Below are 20,383 nucleotides of genomic sequence, written 5' to 3' on the forward strand. Positions count from 1 at the left end.
AGCCAACACATCGCCATAAGATTCCCTGCTTTTGGACCTCGTCGTTGAAGCGTCAACATCTCGGCCACCTGGTGATGTTGCAGTCTGGCATCCAATACCTAGAATTCGTAGGGCCTACATAGGGAGCCCTATTTCTCATTGCTTATCGCCCTCCCTCCATCAGTCTGAAAGCGGCATCTACGGCTGCTCGCACAGTAAAAACCTTCCCATTTTGTGTCTAGATATGTTCTGCTTCATTAGGGCCCGCAATCAACATTTTGACAGTCTCGCCCGACTTTGCCTTATGAAAAGCCTCCTCCGCTTGCTTAAAGGGCACCACGCCCGTGATGAGCCTCTGTACGTCCACACTCCCATTCGACACCAACTCAACGGCAAGCTTAAAGTCTCCAGGTCCGTACCGGAAGCTTCCTCGCGCCGTGACCTCCTTCTGGCACATCTCCATAATAGGAAACGTAATATCCGACTTGCCCATGCCTCCCTGAATAAAAGTCCCGCCCACCTTCACAACATGTAAACTAGCCTGTATTGAAGCCTCCGCGCCGCTCGCATCAATGACCACATCCGCACCGTTCCCAAGACTGCACTGATCTATCAATGACTTTGCATTTTCCTCTGCTGATATCCTTTGAGACAGGTATGTGTGCGTAGACCCCATGGTCTTGGCAAAATTCAGCTTCGCCTGGATGATATCAACGCTGACCACCTTGAAAGCACCGAAACATCTTGCAACAGCCGCGCAAAGAAGGCCGACTGGACCGGCGCCCATGACTACAACACTGGCGCCAGGCGAAATGTGGGCTTGTTTGACGATGTGCACAGCGACCGCGAGAGGCTCGATTATGGCGCCCTCCGGGAGCGAGACGTGGTCGGGAAGCTTGTAGCAGAAGTCACAGGGGGCAACCCAAAAGCCCGCAAGGGTGCCGTCGTTGGGAGGCGTTGCCGCAAAAATAATGTCTGGGCAGAGATTATACCGGCCGGCCAGGCACTCATCACAGCGTCGGCAAGGATAGCCTGGCTCAATCGCGACCTTGTCGCCGGCCGCAAGCGACTTTACGGCGCTTCCGACGCGAATAACTGTGCCGGCAGATTCGTGACCTAATACCATAGGGTCTTTGACTTTAAAGTGGCCGATTCTACCATGCTCCCAGTAGTGTATGTCGGATCCGCAGATACCTGTGTAGTTGACAGCTATGAGGACCTCGTGTGGCGTTGAAATCTTGGGTACAGGCCGTTGCGCGAACTCGACATGATGCGGGCTTTTAAGAATGAAGGAGAGATTCTGTGTGAGTTTGGTATCAGCTTTGTCCCACGCGTTTTCTATATCTTGGGCTGGGAATGCCAACACTTTTACCGGCAGATTCTAAAGAGTCTTGTGACGACTCTGTAGTGGTTGCCGTGAGATCTACACCCGAATTGTCTGTGTCGGGTGTGTGCCATTGGGAAATTCCGGCTGTGGGCTGGGCAGGAGCTTGGATGAGGTCGATTTCATTTTTTGGCTGACTGTGGTTTGGAATTGATCTTGGTTGGATCAATGTCATGTTGGCGGGATTCAACGATGACAAGAGTCTCGATATGCGCCGAGTAAGATTGACGGCCAGGCGCAACAAGTCAACTCTTGTTTAATACAAATACAAAGACTTGCAATTTAATTTTCCACTGCCAACGACCTGTGCAACAGCATTTTAAAATCGTCCGGTTCAATCCAAGACGAGGGATTAGATCGTGTTAAGTAGATCAACCGTCGGCTCGTTTGAGCTTTGGACTCGTAGAATCTCCATCCGGCGGATGTGAAGTGGGAAGGTGGCGGCAGGGTTCGTCGTGCCTGCTTCGTCCCGTCATTGATCGTCCAAGAAACTTACCCTCGTTCATCAAAGCTAATGCATCATGTGACCATTCGGCTTCAACGTTGCGCATAGCTGCACGGTGACGACTTTGCGGCTCTGACACTTTTGAGTCTCCAAACAAACTACCTAGGTCGTTTCGCAGTCGTGTCGAGGCCAAGTTGCCGACCCTTGGTCGAGTGGGGAGACAATGTCCACGTCCTCTTCGGTTCCGATCACGACCCGGCGGCTTCCCACGAGGGTGAGCAATGCTTGTCGCCGGTGCCGCCGCAACAAGTCCCGTGTAAGTCATCATTGAGTTCCCCTTCGGACCTGTGACGAAAGCTGACTTGATGGCAACAGTGCGATTCGTTCCGCCCGTGCTCGCTGTGCTTGCGCGCTGATGTGGAATGCGAATCGGCCCAGCTTGAGGAGTCGGCACGCATTCAGAAGCCTATCATTCGCAAGCCGCGGCGAAGACTCACACGGCGAATGTATGATCACTTATCCATTCATCTCTCTTTGAATTGAACTTAACCACATGTCTCTGTGATAGACGACCTCATCTAGGAGATGCTAGAGGCAGCTCCAACGCGACAACCTCGCCATCGACATCGCCCAACAACGCACCCCCCAATGCCTCAGAACATGATGCGTTTCACGACGAAACGCACCAAGTCCGGTGCGAAGTGCCGTCACAGTTGTCAGATGATGTCCACTCGCGCCACGGCGAAGCAGACTCGGCTATGGGCATTGCGAGAAAGGTACGTCTGTGGTTGTCAGCTCTACATGCATCTGCATTGTGAGTATAATGCTCACTCCAGCGCCTGCAGATAAGCCGACTTGGGAGTCAAGGCATTGAAAGTTGTTCGACCTTTGCCATTCCTGATGGTGGTTACCGCGCCCAAAGTCCTCGCTCAGGTGTTGGTGATACACGTATTCCCATTTCAACCATCTTGGGAAGCCGATTTCCGGACCGTCGGCTCATCCAACAACTCATGGAAGACTACTTTGATGCGGTTCACTGGTTTTCTTTGGTTATATACGAACCAAAGTTTCGGAAGCGACTTGCCTCCGTGGAAGATGGATATGCGTACCAATCCGATGCTTCTTTTCTTACTTTGTTATCCATGGTCTTGTGCATGGCTGCGTGGTATCGGTCGAACCGAGCAGCGCACGAGGCTGATGAGGATTGGCGTCGTTGGAGTGAGGATCTACTGGGCATTGTTGAATCCAGGTTGATCTGCCTGATGGATGAGACGTCAATTACAGCTGTGCAGACGTGCATCTTGTTGGGCTCTCACCATGTCTACCACGGTCGACCAAACCTTTCCTTTGCGCTACTGGGAGCAACGATTAAGATATCTCATGCTCTGGGTATACATCGTCATCTGCCGCATAAAAGCCCTGACGAAATTGAGGAGCGAAAAAGAGTGTGGTGGACAATCTACACGTGGGACAGGTATGCTGCCAACCCTTTGCTGCTGCATGTAACCCTCTGACTTGCCCAGATTTGCCTCCATCTCATATGGGCGACCATTAAGCATAAATGATGAAGACTTTAACCTCGAAATGCCGCTAGAATATCCCGAATCGCCATACTTTTCTCAGAAATCCGGGAGCCAGCAATCGTCAGACCTTGTATATTCGCGATACCAGACTGAATTGAGTAGTCTCTACCGCATTGTATCCCCAGCGTTGAAAGTAATTTTCGGCTCCATCTCCACGCACAATTCCAAACAACGCTACGAATCCGAGTACGCTTCACTAGTAAGCGATGTAACTACAAAGCTAAATACCTGGAAAAGCAATCTACCTCCGCACCTAAGCCTGAATCTAGATCAGGACTACTGTCCTAGAAATAGTAGCTGGAAAACGCGAGCTCACACTTTACAATCTTTGTCCTTGCAGTTAACTTTTGACAATGTACTTATAGTACTTTATCGGCCATTTCTAGCCAAGCAGGTCGATCACCTGTCGATTATGCCCTCAAACGCATATGCCCTCGCATCTCAAGCTGGGTCTCCTGTTCCTGAACTCCACGGCTCTCCATTAACTGAAAGCCTGAGAAACTTGACAACCCCGGATGCCGCCAGCAACTCGAACAACAACTCGGAGTATTGGCTGAGTGCAGCTGTAAGAACGGGACGACTTGCTGAGCTGCCTGAGCTCGCCCAGCTTGCCAAAGAGAGCCATCTCGTTGCCTTTATGGCTATAAATTTGTTCCACGCTGCCATCGTGCTTATACTCCTTGCTTTGTCTGACCCTCTATCTGATAGAGCCCAGAAATTGAAGCGGACAATCACCCGAGTACTTCGCTTACAGCAACTGCTGGGTAAGCAATCAGCTCTGTCGAAACAGAGTGGGTTTGTACTCCAAAACCTCATATCATTGCTGCTGAAGAGAGAGGAAGAGGCCATGCTGGGCAGGCCTGCTCCTGGTCCTCGAAGGGTCGGCAATGAAGAGGCCCGGCAGTCTCGGGTTCCCATAAATCGTGCTTCCCCGGTTTCTTGGGCGCGTCACCAGTCCTCCCCTTTGGGAGGACCGAACATAATCACTCAAAACGACTCTGCCGCACAAGTATGGCCAAATTTGGCCGTGGCACAACAGCTGAATGAGAGTCTTACATCCGTGCAGCAAGGTTGGTACAGGCCTTCAAGTTTGGTATACACAGTGCTGACATTTTATTTCTTCAAGTATTTCCTGTAGCCCACGAGCAGTCATTTCAAGCTGCCAATCTGGCAAGCGCGCCGTTTGATGAGCGGCAGGTGTGGAATTCTGCGTTCGGCCAGTCAGATAGGTGTGAAATCGATCAGGCCGTAGGCCCAGGCGCCCCGGAAATTGAAAATGGGATAAATGGCCTTTTCTGGCTTTGGGATTTTAACTGGGATAGTGGTCATAGTCAGCCATATTAGACTTTAGGAAATTGCATGTTGTCCTGAGGGGTCATTGAAATTCTGGCTCTGGCAATAACTTGACTCTTATTGCATCTGGCTGACGCCTTTGCTCGGTTTTAGACAAATACTTCAAAGCGATTAACAACCGAACCTGGTTTCTTGCCGACACCTCACAACGAGGCAACACAGATCAAAATAAGAGGTCAGGCACTATGCTGATGGGACCAAAATATGCCAATTATACCAATGTTGACACAAGACAGCTTTCTTCACCCTGATTAGACAATATTCGACGATATTCGACGAGCCGAAGGCATTAACCAGGGTATCTACTATCCGCAAGCCGGGATACCGGAGGCGCTGGCGGTAAAAAATATGTGGGGCGCCAATGGACGTTTCGGTTCCGGCGGATGATTCGAGCGCGGCATTGAAGGAAGTCCCGCCAGAACTTTCGAACATGACCATGCCACAATGATGTTATAGCCCAGACGTCAACACGCATATCCACTTGGAACTAGCTTGCACGAGTCAATCATTTACGTCAAGCGTGCAGTAGCCTAAATATCCCTGGCCACAAGCGGCTGGAAATCAGGAGAAGGCCCCGAGTCAGTCTTAACAATGGCATACTCAACAACCGGCGGGAGGCTTCATGCCAGCAATGATGGGCTACCCCGGATTACCCCAGACGACCCCAGGGGCCTGTTTTCTGGGTTACATTGAGTTCGAATCTTGAGGGAATTTTTTCTTATATCTATGTCGCAGCATCCTCATGTCAACCGAAATGGGTCCCCTCGGCTACAACATCATCCCTCAAAAAGAACCTAGCATCGCTCACGCACCCGAATTCTCGCAATGGATGCGTTCAGCACCCACAAAGAGCAACAAAACTCTGCGGCAACGCCCATACAGTACCATGCCGGCCTTCAACTAGACGAGACTTGCAATGACCCGACCCAGAGCTGGCTGGAGAGGAAGCTGAGGCCCTCCAAAATCTCAGCTCGATACCCTATCAAGGGCAAGCCGTTACTCTTTGCAACATGTGCATTTGGCAGTCTTGGTGATGCCTTATTCGGCTACAACTCGGGCATCATGTCCGGGCTTCTCGTCAATCCGGTCTTTGTGGCCAGATTCTACAGGGATTACGGGGGAGCCGACGGCACAACTAGCAAGGTGAATCCTTCCATTACTGGCATCTCAGTCTCGTGCTTGCAGCTCTCTGCTGCTCTTGGGGCACTCATAGCTGGGCCATTGGGGGATATGGTTGGTAGGAAGAAATGCGTCCGCCTGGGAGCGTTCATCTACTTCTTCAGCGCCTTTATTCAGATATTTGCCCCTGGATTCAACGCATTTGTTGCGGGACGCACGATCCAGGGTCTTGGGGTTGGATTCCTGTCCATGACAGTTCCCATCATTCAGACGGAAATTGCGGCACCACATCGTCGTGGCCTTATGGTTGGAATTGAATACACCTTTCTCATTGCCGGATATATGCTCTCGTGCTGGGTAGACTATGGCTTCCACTTTCTCCTTCCTGGACCAATTTCGTGGCAAGGACCGTTTATTATTCAGATTGTTCTTTCCTTTATTCTTCTTTCCATGTCATTTTTCCTCCCCGAGACCCCTCGTTGGCTAGCGAAACAAGGTTTCATGAAGGAGAGTCTGCAGACGGTGGCAGACTTGCACAGCAAAGGCGACGTTGACGCCCCGCATGTCAAGAGCGTGTTTCTCGAGATCCAGGAAGCAGTTCGATATGAGAGGACACTAGGGACCTCAAGCTGGAAGGTGAGCTCCAACTGAAACTACGCTATCCTAGAAAACATGACATCTTAACATGGGTTTCTCAGGAAATGTTTACTCGTTATCGCAAGCGTACAATCGTCGGCATCACTGTTCAAATGTTTGCGCAGCTAAATGGCATCAATATCATATCGTTCTATCTTCCAAGCACCCTTTCCGCGGCTGGGTTTGACGACAGGAAATCCCTGCTCTACACTGCCGCCAATGCTATACCTTACACGGCGGCAACCGTCACGACTTGGTACCTAGCTGATAAATGGGGTCGACGACCTCTCTTGATCCTGGGTGGTCTTGCCATGGCAGCCTTGCTCGGTGTGGTGTGCGGCTTTACGCAGGCAAACTTGCCGGTCAAGATCAAAGCCGACGGCCAGTACGCCTTTGTCATGCTGTACAATATTGTTTACGGATTCACATGGGGTCCCATGCCATGGTGAGATGGCCGCTCAATATCTGTTGTTGCGGAATTCGTGACTGATTTCTCTCTTTTCTTAGGCTGTTGCCAGCAGAGATTTTCCCACTCCGGGGGCGCAGCAAAGGCATGGCCCTCGCGACGACCAGCAACTGGATCTTCAACTTCATTATAGGCATGGTTTCTCCCGACGCTTTTGCAGGGATACATGGCTACTTTTATTTGATCATTGCGGGGTTTTGTCTCTTCTCCGCCTTCCTCGCCTGGAGCTACTATGTTGAGACGGCTGGTCACACATTGGAGGAGATTGCCATTGCATTTGGCGACAAGGCCTTTATTGACGCGGATGAGGATGTTGTCCAGAACACAGATTTTGGCACCCATTCAAACCAGGAGAAAACCAAGGTGTAGCCGAAAGCCCTGAGTCAAATTTGGGGGCCATTGGTATATAAGCCACCTAGGGCATTGGTATTTTACTGGCTTGATACATTTGCCTGCAAGAAAATAGGCGTTTCTATTTATTTATTTTATTTGGGGACTCGTGGAACAAACCAGGAATCTCGATAGCTTACAAGGAATTACCTGAAGAAATTTAGTTTACTCAGTGCCGTCTCCAGAGCTGTAAAGTTGGGAGACGGCTGGTTCATGCGACGCTGTCAGATTGGATTTAGTCTTCTAAAATAAAAATGGTCCAGTGAAGGAGTTCCCTTCGCCCAATGAAATAATATTAATCTCAATACTCGGACCACGAAAGGCGGAGCTTCAAGGTGCCATGCCGGCTGTTCAAGTCAATCCAACAAAGGTCGAGTGGAACTCAGGACTAGAAGTGAAGTTGACACTGCTCACAGCACATCAAACCTGGTCAAGCTAACTGCTCCGCCGTCTTGAGAAATACAACCCCAAGAGACGCTAATGAGGTTAGTTTTGATCTTACCGGCAGAATCATCGTGGAAAGATGTAATTCAGACGCTTATATGTACACCTCAACTTGCATTTATCTGATACACAGTCCTCACCGCTTCCCCGCCTTCACCTCTCCTCTCTCAACAATCCAGTTTCCCCCCTCCCCAAAAACAGTGATGACGATAATAATCTTTCGAAGCCAGATTATCGTTCTATATCTACCCAAATTTGTCTAGCTTGCAGATACAAAAGTATACTCCCTTATTGTGTCGGCTCTGAATGATTCACCAATTACACCCACTCACTCTATCCCCCCCCGGCAAGCAACGTCTTCCTGTCAACATCGACGCCCTCATTCCTCAAAGCCCAAACAATCCCATCCACGACATCGTCCACAATAGCACCAGGCTTGTACCGCGGCTCCCGCTCCGTCTCCGTCTCCGTCCACACCCCCGTCCTCACCAAGATGGACACCCACTCCGTCCCGTCCTCCGGACAATACTCATTCGCGCCGCGAATGTCACTCTCTGGATTATCCCCAATCATGTACACCCTCCTCAACGGCGTGGCATCCTTCCTCCCACCCGCTTCTCTACCTCCCTTCATGGTAGAATAGTACTGAAGTAGCCGTGTATGAGCGTAGTCATACGTAAACTGTGACGGCTTTCCCAGCGCATTATAATGCAGCTCAGCGCCATTCGTAACCGCCGACCAAACGCCCTTGAGGGCTTCGAGAAACGCCCCAGTGCCAAATCGATTCACAGGGTATTCCGTCTTCCACACAAGGTCCAGATTTGAGATCCAGAGTTCTGGCTGGCCATCCTGTTGCCACCCATTGTTGGGGAGACCGCGGTTCCCGTTCCTGGAAGACAGGGTCCCTAGGTAGCCGTTGTGGGAGACTAGCAGGTCGTGGATGACCTGGATGTCGAGCGACCAGTCTCGGGGGTCGTTCCAGACCAGAATCTGGTCGATTTTGAGAGCGTTCCCAGCGAGACTCTTGCTGTAGGGGTCTTTGATGGCGGACGCAGACTTGCCGTCTGGCAGAGGGCGGAATTCCGAATGCAGCGTGTCTTTCAAGTTGTCAAAGGGGTACAAATCGCCATTTGCGTGGATTAAATCCGCTGGTGTGACGGCACGCTCGAATCCGTACCTAATAACAAGGTCAGACGGTTGAAACATGACAAGCAATTTTCCGTTGCAGGGTTGACAGACTCGTTTGCAATCTTCCTCGCGGTCTCGGGGTGGGACCCGGTTATGAGAACGGTCTGCTTCTTCACTTCATCCGCCCACCCGCGCATGGGCGTGTGCGACAAGATTACCCTGTCCCGAATGACGTCCTCGTCGATGGAGAGGCCGAGGCGTTTGCTGAGGGAGGCTACCTTGGCGTCTTCATGGGCGCCGCCCCCGTTGGTGAGGAATACGTAGCGCATGTTTTTGGAGCGGATGCTGCGGAGCATTTCGCGGGCGCCGGGGATGCCTTGGCCACCACGGTATAGTACTCCATCGATACTTGTGCAGTTAGCATGAGGATGTAAGGGATTCTTGATGACGCTGATTGAGTGAGGATGATGCTCTGGAGTCTGGAGGCTTACTCAAAGGCAAAGGCAATATCTGACAGGGATTTGGTGTCTGACGTCGACGACCAAGAGGCATTTGCCTTTGGTGAATGGCTTGATTTCTCCGGTAGATGGGATGTGCTTCGAAATGTTCTCACTGGAAGGTGCCGGGGTGGCCTGCTTCCAGTGTGTTGGATGAACGACGGAGCTGGTTGGGATAGTTTGGTGGTTGCCGTCAGCCCTAGATGCCGCGTGCAAAGGACAACGCGAGACATGGCTGCCGATGGCGTCGCGCGATTCGACTACCACACCGCTTTGTTATGGTGTCGAGTGATGACAGTCGGGGGGATTGGCGATGGAGGTTTGGAAATGTCTGGTGTTGCGGAATTGCAGCCCGTTGTCGGAGGGGAGGGCGTGGGTCATACATTCAAACGTTGACATGTATCCGCCCGTCGACTCTCATCAGGCAAACCAGTCAATGGCTTCCAGAGGGCAATGCCAAGTAACTGCAGTGGGTGTGGTTAAAAACATTGGATGGCTGTCATTCGTGGCCTACGAAAAATACGCACTCGCGCAATCAGTTCAATACATTACAGTAGAATTGAGTTGTTCTCGCCAACACGGTTGGCATAGTCTATGCACAAATTGCCGTACACTAGTTTACATGGACAAATACAGACCCCAATCATACACTCCATCATACACTTCAACTTTTCCGCCTTGCCTGGGTCCCTCATTTCCTCCAATCCTTCATATGGTCCAAAATCAGTTGGGCGCCTTGGTCTGGTGAATGCTGTCGCCCCAGAGCCTCCACGAAGTCGCCTTCCGGATCCATCAGATAGAAGTAAATACTATGGTCAACCAGGTAGTCTTGGCCCGGCTTGACATTTTGCGGTGTGCTAAAGTACACTCGATACTTCTTGCAAAGGTCCTTGATCTGGTCGTATGTGCCAGTCAGGCCAATGAACTTGTCGTGGAACTCGGCAAGGTAGCTCTTGAGGGCCGCCGGATCGTCGCGCTCGGGATCGCAAGTGATGAAGATTGGTAGAAGTGCACCGGGGGCCCTTTCTTCGACTACATCAAGCATGCGCGCCATTTTGTCGAGTTCTTCGGGACAAATATCGGGGCAACGAGTGAATCCAAAGTACACCTAACACGAGCTTGTTTAGTCAATTGTTCGCAACCCAAGCCCAGCGCAGCGAGATGCCGCAAGAACACGTCTGTGGGATCATAGCACCATACCAAGGAGTATTTGCCCTTCATCATTTCACTGGTGAACGGCTTGCCATTTTGGTCTAGCAGCTCAAACGACCCGCCGACCTTTGGCCTGCCAACACCCTTGGACGCATCGGCTATCCTCTTCCTTTGCATCCGCCCCTTCTCAAATTCAAAGTACCAAACCAGTGCACCGCAAGTTGCGACGAATAGAATTCCGGCTTTCCACGAGAAAGGCTGAGTGCAAGAGGTTGATTTGTCAGCTTGTAACTCCTTCAGAAATGTGTATACATCAATCTGGGCCGGGGGTAATCACGTACGCCAGTGCTATGCCGACTCTTTGCCTGCTCGACAGTCTTGTACTTGGTTCGCTTCTGCAAAATCGGTTGTCTGCTTTGCACCGGTGCGCGAGGGAGAGTCGGCCGCAACGGCGTCGGCTGGAATGCACGGCTGGAGAAGCATCGCTGGCATTTTGTGAATGAGCCCCGGAGGAATTTGGACGACGCTAGAGATTGCGCCATGATGTGTGAAGACTTGAGGTTGGAGCAACCCTTGTGGAAGCTCTCGTGCAAATGCTTGAAAAAAGCAGCCTGGTGCTGGATGCCGCGACGAGCTCCATGTGGGTTGCAACTTGCCACCGAAAATTTGCCGAGACTTGAGACTGCATGCCGTACATGTAGAGCCCCCACGCGAACCCCTGCTCTTGGGCGCTCATTGTCGCTCTCACTCTCACAGTGAATGTAGGCGCGCATCAAGCTCACTCATCAATAATATTTCAAAGTGTCAATTCAAAATGCAGCCCCATCCAGCTTGAATCGCATCCTACTTTAATAATGAGAGTCTTGCTGAATATTTCATCATAATCAGGATTCGATCAGCGGGATAGACATCTTTGCCGCAGCTGGACTGCCCAGCTCACGCTCTCTACATACGATGGATCAGAGACCCGGATCCTCGCATGAGGACCGTTTGCGATCCGAATCTGCCGACCGGGCAGTCAAGTCTGAGCATGCAGTCAGCTCTCCTCAGATAGCCGGTTCAGATCTCGCCTCAGCCTCGTTCAAACCATCGCCAACGCCTCTCCCTTCGACAGAGGCACCTGACTCCGCAGCCATGGCTGTTGCGTCCAAGAAGAAAGGCACAGCGACTGGCGTTAAGAAGGTCCCAAAGAGACCAGGGCCTGGCAACTCAAAAAGAAAGAAGAAGAAGAAGACGGGTTCAGCAGCTCCAGGCGTAGACGATGCTTCAGGAGAGGAGGAATCCGACAACGGCCCGTATTGCCTGTGCCGTGGTCCCGACGACCATCGGTGGATGATATGCTGCGAAAAGTGCGAGGACTGGTTTCACGGGGAGTGCATCAACATGAATAAAGAAATCGGCGAAAACCTCATTGAGAAGTTCATATGCCCAAACTGTACAACCGCGGATCTTGCTACCATTTACAAAAAAACGTGTGCGCTGAGAGCTTGTCGCAAAGCGGCGCGTTTGGCGCAAAGTCAACCGAGCGTGTTTTGTTCAAATGAGCATGCGCAAATATGGTGGGAGAGAATGATTAGCAGACTGCCCAAAGGCAGAGCCAAGAGTGGCCTGAATGGCCAGCTGGCGCAGGATGAGTTTATGGCACTTCTCAGCAGCAACATAGGGAGTAGAGATGAGGACGGCACGTTGAAACTGGTCAAGACGCCCTTTTCGGACGATTCGACCAACGGCATAGAGGCAGAAGGAGGTGAGTATACTCGGCCGCAGATGGTCTATCGCACACACGGCTGACATGCACAATAGATGACGCGCTTTCCAAGTTACTAAGCGACGAAGAACAACAGGTCCTTGATGAAGCAGCCAAGGCTCGGTTTGAGCTAGCGGAAGAGACGCTCCTCTGCCACAAAATGTTTACTCTGATTGAGCTAGCCCAAGAGCGCAGACGCGCGGCCATTACTGATGGACGGTTCGGCGACGACATTTGCGGCTACGACTCCAGATTGGACGCCGTATCTGCGCGAGACGTTTTTTCCGCATTTATCAAGTCCCCCGAGGGAGAGGAGGTGTTTAAAAACTCGAAACTCGACGATCCACTGGGCGAAGACGACATGGTCAGAGGAATGTGTGAACGAAAACGCTGCAAGACACACAGCGGTTGGCAAAAGATGCTCCCCTTGGGCGTGAAGCACCATATTCGGGAGATGGCAGGCCAGGCTGCAGAAGTGGGAGAGGAGGAGCAAATAGTTCGCAAAGCTGTGTTGGAGCGATGGAAGAGGAGGCAGGCCGAGAGTAATTGGGTCGAGTCTTTGGAGGAGTGATGAGAGCCTCTTGTGCTTCATCAGCTTGGATCGGGGGGAAGGAAGGCGTTACGGGATGTGGACGATATTTACGGGATAAAATGATACCAAATGTAGATTTGACGGGATTTCAAACGCCTTACTGCGTAGTATTAACCAGCATATGCGAGCTGCACCCGTATCCCAACAGCCCACAACACTAAACAAAAATTACTTGTACCGCTGATACATCAGCAAAGCATTCCCTCAACCCTTGTTTACGCGGACAAATCAACAGACCAGCGACTCCAGGTAACGAGTTGAACTCACGCGTTTGTCGGGCTGTCAGGTTTAGTCAAAGAGGGGCAGAGGGGTAGCTTCGACGTCAACTTTTTTTCCCCTCCGTCCCAACCCACCGCGACCCTGCTTATCAAGCAGCGCCGTACACGCAGAAAAAAAGTCACTCTTATTCCGTCGCCTTCGATCGCCTGTTCTCCAGCTCAAGCAGTGTATTTAAGCCCAGACGCCGCTAGCACCCAATCCTGCAGCTCTCGATCTTCCTCGCACCGAAACTTGGCCGCATCAGCCACTCACAATGTCGCACCCGGAAGAAATGGACGACGACCTCCTCGACGTCGAAGACGCCGCTGAAGAGTTTGAAAACTCGGGCGACGACATCGCCATGGACTCGGACGCTGAAGACGAAGAAGAAGAGGTGCTGCTGCAAAACGACTCCATCGCCTACTTCGACCTCCCGCAAGACTCCCTCTTCACCATCGCCCAACACCCCTTGCACCCGTCGCTCGTTGCCGTCGGCGGCTCTGCAGGACCTGAAGACGACGCCCCCGGCGCAGGATGGCTCTTCGACACATCCGCCGCCGCATCACGGCCCGTCCTGCCCGCCAGCTACGCCAGCAACCCTGACGTGACACCAAAGAGCACACAGCTCGACAGCCTGTTTGCCCTCGAGGGCCACACCGACTCCATCAACACGCTCGCATGGACGCTGCCCCGCGGCGAATTCCTCGTCAGCGGCGGGCTAGACGGCCGCATGAAGGCCTGGAAGGCGGACGTGCGCCCGGGCACGGTGGACATGAAGCTCGTAGGCGAGGCACAGGAAGTCGAGGAGGTCAACTGGATCTCGGCGTGCCCCTCGCCAAACCACCCAAACACCATTGCGCTCGGCGCATCCGACGGCTCAGTATGGGTGTACACAATCGACGCCGGCGACGCCTCGAACCCGCTCCAAATCGTGCAGAGCTACTTCCTCCACATGGCGCCCTGCACCGCCGGCGCCTGGACGCCAGACGGACACCTCCTGGCGACGGTGTCGGAGGACTCGTCCCTCTACGTCTGGGACGTATGGGGCGAGGCGGCCGCGCGCAACATCATGAGCGAAAACGGCATGACGGTGGTGTCCCTGACGGGCGAGGACCAGCGCTTCGAGGTCGAGGGCGGCCTGTACTCCATCGCCATCGACCCCAGGGGGTCCTTTGTCGCGGCCGGCGGCGCAGGCGGCGCCGTCAAGGTCGTCTCGCTGCCGCGCCTGTCGCCCGCGTCGTCCCAGCAGCGAGGCAAGTCGCCCGCCGACGCCACGGCCGGCGGGCAGATCCTGGCGTCGCTGCACACGCAGGGCGACAGCGTCGAGTCGCTCGCGGTGTCGCTGACGGGGGCGACCCCGCCGACGACGCTGCTGGCGGCCGGCTCCGTCGACGGGTCCATCTGCGTGTACGACGCGACCCGGCGCTTTGCTGTGCGGCGCCACATTGCCGGCGCGCACGAGGACCACTCCGTCGTCAGGCTGGAGTTTGTCAAGAACACGTGGCTGCTGACGAGCTGCGGCATGGACGGCGTCGTCCGCCGATGGGATTTGAGAAGCGGCGGCGCCACGGGCACGACTGCGGCCGGCGCCACGGACAGAGGCCTTGCCAAGGAGTGGAAGGGCCACAGGGGCGATGGCGAGGGCGGCGGCGTGCTTGGCTTCGTGCAGGGCGAGACGGGCGAGAGGGTTGTCACGGCGGGTGATGACGGTGTGGCCCTTGTTTTCGAGGCTTAATGATGGCTAATGTGATTGATGTATACGCGAGATGCGCTGCCATGATACAAGGCGAAGACGGTCACCGGGTGTACGAGTGTATATAGATTTCACGCTGGGACCTAAAAAAAGTTGCAAACAAAGGGGGCCTCTACCAGCCCGCAAGTAATCCATTTATCCCATTGTTAAGATGAGCCTTCTTTTTCTAAGTTGTATCATTGTCCAATCCCAACGCCCAAAATGTTGAATTGCGAATTCCAAGAAGCGAAGCCTCATCAAAACACCCTAGGCTCATAAAAGTATCAAGAGAAAAAAAGAGAGGCACTACTTGGTACTTCGTGAGAGACATATATGTTAAAACGTGTCCCGGTCTAATGCGCAAGATAAAAGTATTATACACCATCCTTGCTGAATGTTGAAATTGTCAAAAGACATATGCGTGCTTCTGTAGCATGTTGCCCCCTTTGGCGCATAATTTCAAGAGGCAGTCTACTATATTGAATGACGAGGAGGGTCTATGACTGAGTAGTGTCTTCGACGGGAGGGCATGTGCAGAAGAGGTTGGTATCTCCGTAGGCTGCGGCTGTTAGAAGCGATCATTCGTGACAGGTATTGGACTGAGAATAACTTACTGTCATCAACACGAGTAACCGTAGGCCAGAACTTCTTTTCCGTTAGATACGGAAGAGGGTAGGCAGCCTTCTCGCGAGAGTAAGGACGCTCCCACTTGCCCTCGCCGTCGCCAACAAGGAGATCCTTTTGGGTGTGCGGGGAGTTGCGGAGAACGTTTCCTTGACGAGGCTGCTTGCCATCCTCAATTTCGCGAATCTCAGAACGGATGCTAATGAGAGCGTCAGCAAAGCGGTCAAGCTCCTGTTTGCTCTCACTCTCTGTGGGTTCAATCATGAGCGTGTTGGGAACCGGCCAGCTCATGGTGGGAGCGTGGAAGCCGTAGTCCTGCAGACGCTTGGCAATGTCGATAGCCTCCACGCCAGCCGTCTCACGGAAGGGGCGGGCGTCAATGATGAATTCGTGAGCACAGCGACCATTGTCATTGGTGTACAGGATGGGATAGTGGTCCTTGAGGCGAGCAAGGAGGTAGTTGGCGTTGAGGAGGGCCATGGAAGTGGCCTTGCGGAGACCCTTGTCACCTGCATTTTGTCAGTAAATTATCCGCGACTGTAAAGTAAAGATACAGAATCATTAAGCTTACCCATGGTGGCAATGTATGACCAGCTGATGGGTACAATGCTCGCGCTGCCGAAAGAAGCGCTGGAAACAGGAGTCTGGCTGTCCTTGTGAGGAAGGAAAGGCTCGAGATGAGACTTGACACAGATAGGGCCAATGCCAGGGCCACCTCCGCCGTGAGGAATGCAGAAAGTCTTGTGAAGGTTGAGATGGCACACATCAGCACCTAGAGCGCCTGGAGAAGTAAGGCCAATCTGGGCATTCATGTTGGCACCGTCCATGTAGACCTGACCGCCGTGAGCGTGGACAATTTCGCAAGCCTTCTTGACACCGGGCTCAAAAACACCGAATGTACTAGGGTAGGTGACCATGAAAGCACCGAGCTCCTTCTCGTGCTTCTTGCACTTGGCCTCGAGATCGGCGAGATCCAAGTTACCAGTAACGGTGTCACACTTGACGGGGACGACGCGCATACCGGCCATTGCGGCGGAAGCAGGATTAGTACCGTGAGCGGAAACGGGGATCAAGCAAATATCACGCTTAGGTCCAGGCTGCTGCTCGTGGTACTTGCGAATAGCTCGCAGACCAGCAAACTCACCCTGGGCACCAGAGTTGGGTTGCAGAGAGGTGGCATCCATTCCAGTGAGGGCAGCTAGCTGCGCAGAAGTCGCGCTGAACAGTCTCTGGTATCCCTTATAGCTGCTCACAGGGGCATGGGGGTGGATGTTGGAGCTCTTGTCGTGGCCAATGAGTTCCATCTGGGTTGTTCCGTTGAGCTTCATGGTGCAAGAACCCAGGGGAATCATGGAGTGAACCAGAGACAGATCCTTGGACTGCAGCTGGTAGATGTATCGCAGCATCTCGGTCTCGCTATGGTAGGAGTTGAAAACAGGGTGAGTCAAGTAGCTAGACTCTCGGCGGACGACTTGCGGGATGTCCTTGACAATTTTGTCCAGAGTCGGCTTCCAACCCTCAGTCCAGAACTTGTTAGCAACGTCTAAATTGCGGTCGGTATGATTCTTTTTGGCAACAGCCTGGAAAGCATCGACGATGCGAACATATGTATCCAGGGTAAACGTGGTGGGAACGGCTAGAACAACTTCGCTGCTAGTCCAGGCCTTGCCTCCGCTGATTCCTCGCTCCAGAAGCTCCTTTCGGAGTGTCTGGCACACCTTGGGGTCATCGAAGCTGATTGTGACGGTGTCAGACAAAACACGACCCTGGGGGTCCAGAGTGGCAGTAGGAACAGTCAGACCATAGTGCTGAGCGGCAGACTGGACCATGCGAGCGTGGCGAAGGTTGTTGACCGCCATCTCCTTCAACTGAGCAGGTCCATGGTAAATTGCGTACATGGCAGCCATGTTTGCCAAGAGAGCCTGGGCAGTGCAGACGTTACTAGTGGCCTTTTCACGACGGATGTGCTGTTCACGCGTTTGAAGAGCCAGACGAAGAGCACGTCCTCCAGTGCGGTCCTTGGAAACTCCAATAATGCGGCCCGGCAGACGACGCTTGCTGGCCTCCTTGACGGCCATGAAGGCGGCGTGGGGACCACCAAATCCCAGAGGAACACCAAATCGCTGCGAGTTACCGAAAGCAACATCGGCACCCCATTCACCGGGAGGGGTCAAAAGAGTCAGTGCAGAGAGGTCCGTTGCGACGCTGAAGAGGGTGCCCTGCTTGTGGGCTACATCGACCAGCTCGCGGAAGTCGCCAACACCGCCGTTGGTATCAGGATACTGGGCGAGGACACCAACCAGGTCGTCACCGAGAGCCTGAATCTTTTGGATAGCATCGGGTGCGGACAAATCCATCAACTCAAGACGAATGCCAAAGCCCTCGGCACGGCCTTGCATGACCTCGAAGGTTGCATTGTGGACGAGATGAGAGACAACATAGGTCTTTCCAGGGCGCTTAGCACGAGAAGTGGAAAGGTTGCTGAGAGACATGGTCATGGCCTCGGCGGCGGCGGTACCCTCGTCGAGCAAACTGGCATTAGCAACAGGTAGACCGGTGAGGTCAGAAACCATGGTCTGGAAGTTGAGCAACGACTGCAGACGGCCCTGGCTAATCTCGGCCTGGTAAGGCGTGTAGCTGGTATACCAGGCGGGATTCTCGAGAATGTTTCGCTTGATGACGCCGGGGATCTCCACGGGGTAGTAACCACCACCGTTCATCCAGGTGTGGATTTCGTTCTGGGCATGCATAGCTTTGAAGAGCTCGGCTACGCCAGACTCGCTGTACGTCTTGGGCTGGATCTTCTTCTGGGGAGGTAGCATAATGTCCTCAGGAATGACCTGAGCGACAAAAGCCTCCAGAGACTCAACGCCAGAGCCTAATTGCTTGAGCATGGCGGGGATGTCCTCGTCGCGAGGACCAATGTGTCGTGCAGTGAAGTCCATCCATGGCTCAGGGTGTTCGTCACTGGTCTTCTGCATGTCAAGATAGGCCGGGTCCTTGCGAATCGAGTCCAGCTGAGCCTTGGAGCTCGCGGCCCGGGAGGTCTGAGAGAAACAGCGAGCGGCAGCGAAGCGTGCAACAGGAGCGCGCGCAACGGCGACGAAGCTGGCGGATGTGGTCGATGAGGTGGCACCGGCTGGCAGCGCAGCGCGGCTAACAACCGCGGTCGAGGAGCGCAGCGGCGCACCTCGGAGAGCTAGTCTCGAGGCCATTGCTGCTGAGGGACGTTGCGAGCGCTGTGCGTTGGGCTTCTTGGGATAGCAGGAGAACACAGGCTCCTTTTATCAAGGAAGAGTCAATATCCTCAAGGCCCTTGGGCGATTTTTGATTTTTTTCCAGGCCGACAGTCGGAAGCTTGACCTGTCCCACGACGGGCAAGAGTCCGAGGCGCGCGGCCCAAGTGGCGACCAGTGAGACGATGGCAGCCGAGCTGTTGATGGCAGGCAAGACAGAAAGTATGCTCTCTGCAGCTTCCCACGACAAAAGTGAAGGCAAGCAAGCAAGGTTGTCGATGCAATGGGTGAAGGAGAAGGAGAAGGTTCACGGGGAGAAGAAAGGTAAAAAGATAAACGGCACTCCGTACGCGGCTACTAAAGAACCGGAGAATCCAAAGAACCTTGCCATGACATCTTGTGTCGCCGGTTCCCGCTTTGTCGGCTAGTGCAGGGATTTTTTTCGTCGCCCCCATCGGCCAGCCGACTCTCCACAGCCAACGCGGATTGGCGGTCCACGCTGTTATCGCAGCACCACTGAACATGCCACCGCGCGTGGCCAAGCTTGCGACGTGTAGAGGACTTGAAACCAGACATTTCAAGTCAAGTCTGCGCTTCCCCAGGCAGTCAAGTGGTTCCCCAGTGGGCCTCTTTCCCGCAAAATCATGCCCCAGGCGCTCCTTCCCTCCCCCAACATGTCACTGGACTTCTGCTGAGGCTGTTCCCGTCTTGGAACATTTGAAGTCAATGTCTGGTCAAGTGTTCAAATGTTCAATGTTGTCAATGTTACAGCCCGTGTTTGCTTGCAGCGCACTGCAACCCAGCGTCCAACTACAATAGAATAGATGAATGGTTCCATCCAGGTACAATGTGTAGATCCGCCCGCCAACCCACCAGTCATGGCTCAACCAGGTGACCGCTTTCCTCCAACCCAGCGCATGCCCGCCAGCGCGCCTTTGCACCGAGGACAGAAGAAGCAGCCAATCAATCGGACCGAACGGGGCCGACGCTGTGCGACTCTAGCTGCCTCTTACGGCCGCATCCACTCCCTTAGTCACATCATAAATTTTCCACTCTGGCGTACCAGCTCCCCGACTGCAACACCACCTCGTCTCCGAAGTCGTCCTTTTTTTACGTAAATACCACGGGCTCCCAGACAAAATCCTGGGGCAACGAATCACCCGACTCTTTTCTCCCTCGAGCATCGACAAGCCAAATTGCAAAAATGTTTGGAGGATGTACGTCTGCCGCCCTTGACCGCACCACCCCGCGTTCCCTCTAGTCCACGCCGTACCTAAACATTGGGTAATCGGTTGGGTAATAGCCCGAGTTGACGTGCTTTTTTTATTGATGCCATCCAGTTGCCCCCCCACAGCAGTCTCCCGAGGAGATCCGCGCCATGGAAGCTGAGGCTACCTTTACCGTGCAGCAAGTCGTGGCTACCGCTTTCATGTTGTATCTCTGTATGTTTCACCCGGTTGAGAAGGAGTCTGGACAGGCTCCTGGTTGTGTTGGCCATTGTGACATTGAGTGCTGACCAATTCTCAGCCCCGTTTGCTATCGACATGGCTAGCAGAATCTTTTGAATTCGCCCACCGTCTACCACGGCAAAACTCGAAAGGATTGTGGGAAATTTTGT

At 53.3% G+C, this 20,383-nt stretch overlaps 8 protein-coding genes across 8 annotated transcripts; 4 read left to right on the plus strand and 4 right to left on the minus strand.

The window, feature by feature from the left end:
• Window positions 1-217: 217 nt before the first annotated feature.
• xdhA_0 (D-xylulose reductase A) lies at window positions 218-1,538 on the minus strand (the record flags this gene model as incomplete). Its single annotated transcript, XM_014687331.1, has 2 exons — window positions 218-1,279; window positions 1,344-1,538. The coding sequence occupies 2 exons, from the start codon at window positions 1,536-1,538 to the stop codon at window positions 218-220; spliced, it is 1,257 nt and encodes a 418-aa protein (XP_014542817.1).
• A 493-nt stretch (window positions 1,539-2,031) lies between these two features.
• G6M90_00g002670 (uncharacterized protein) lies at window positions 2,032-4,735 on the plus strand (the record flags this gene model as incomplete). The annotated part of the gene is made up of 6 exons (XM_066129536.1): window positions 2,032-2,124; window positions 2,184-2,314; window positions 2,377-2,584; window positions 2,654-3,282; window positions 3,332-4,461; window positions 4,518-4,735. 6 exons carry the CDS (start codon window positions 2,032-2,034, stop codon window positions 4,733-4,735), a joined length of 2,409 nt encoding a protein of 802 aa, XP_065985684.1.
• Window positions 4,736-5,569: 834 nt separating this feature from the next.
• Window positions 5,570-7,334, plus strand: ecdD_0 (Major facilitator-type transporter ecdD; the record flags this gene model as incomplete). The annotated part of the gene is made up of 3 exons (XM_014687329.1): window positions 5,570-6,499; window positions 6,562-6,944; window positions 7,007-7,334. 3 exons carry the CDS (start codon window positions 5,570-5,572, stop codon window positions 7,332-7,334), a joined length of 1,641 nt encoding a protein of 546 aa, XP_014542815.1.
• Window positions 7,335-8,132: 798 nt separating this feature from the next.
• G6M90_00g002690 (uncharacterized protein) lies at window positions 8,133-9,657 on the minus strand (the record flags this gene model as incomplete). Its single annotated transcript, XM_014687328.2, has 3 exons — window positions 8,133-8,976; window positions 9,039-9,335; window positions 9,419-9,657. 3 exons carry the CDS (start codon window positions 9,655-9,657, stop codon window positions 8,133-8,135), a joined length of 1,380 nt encoding a protein of 459 aa, XP_014542814.2.
• Window positions 9,658-10,115: 458 nt separating this feature from the next.
• Window positions 10,116-11,118, minus strand: SCO1 (the record flags this gene model as incomplete). The annotated part of the gene is made up of 3 exons (XM_066129537.1): window positions 10,116-10,532; window positions 10,625-10,834; window positions 10,918-11,118. 3 exons carry the CDS (start codon window positions 11,116-11,118, stop codon window positions 10,116-10,118), a joined length of 828 nt encoding a protein of 275 aa, XP_065986074.1.
• A 412-nt stretch (window positions 11,119-11,530) lies between these two features.
• On the plus strand, window positions 11,531-12,894 carry Dido1 (Death-inducer obliterator 1; the record flags this gene model as incomplete). Its single annotated transcript, XM_014687326.1, has 2 exons — window positions 11,531-12,323; window positions 12,380-12,894. The coding sequence occupies 2 exons, from the start codon at window positions 11,531-11,533 to the stop codon at window positions 12,892-12,894; spliced, it is 1,308 nt and encodes a 435-aa protein (XP_014542812.1).
• A 553-nt stretch (window positions 12,895-13,447) lies between these two features.
• G6M90_00g002720 (uncharacterized protein) lies at window positions 13,448-14,908 on the plus strand (the record flags this gene model as incomplete). The annotated part of the gene is made up of 1 exon (XM_014687325.1): window positions 13,448-14,908. One exon carries the CDS (start codon window positions 13,448-13,450, stop codon window positions 14,906-14,908), a length of 1,461 nt encoding a protein of 486 aa, XP_014542811.1.
• A 494-nt stretch (window positions 14,909-15,402) lies between these two features.
• gcvP (Glycine dehydrogenase) lies at window positions 15,403-18,744 on the minus strand (the record flags this gene model as incomplete). Its single annotated transcript, XM_014687324.1, has 3 exons — window positions 15,403-15,464; window positions 15,520-16,038; window positions 16,101-18,744. The coding sequence occupies 3 exons, from the start codon at window positions 18,742-18,744 to the stop codon at window positions 15,403-15,405; spliced, it is 3,225 nt and encodes a 1,074-aa protein (XP_014542810.1).
• Window positions 18,745-20,383: the final 1,639 nt, after the last annotated feature.

Source organism: Metarhizium brunneum, chromosome 1 (genome assembly GCF_013426205.1).
Source record: "Metarhizium brunneum chromosome 1, complete sequence".
Taxonomy (NCBI): domain Eukaryota; kingdom Fungi; phylum Ascomycota; class Sordariomycetes; order Hypocreales; family Clavicipitaceae; genus Metarhizium; species Metarhizium brunneum.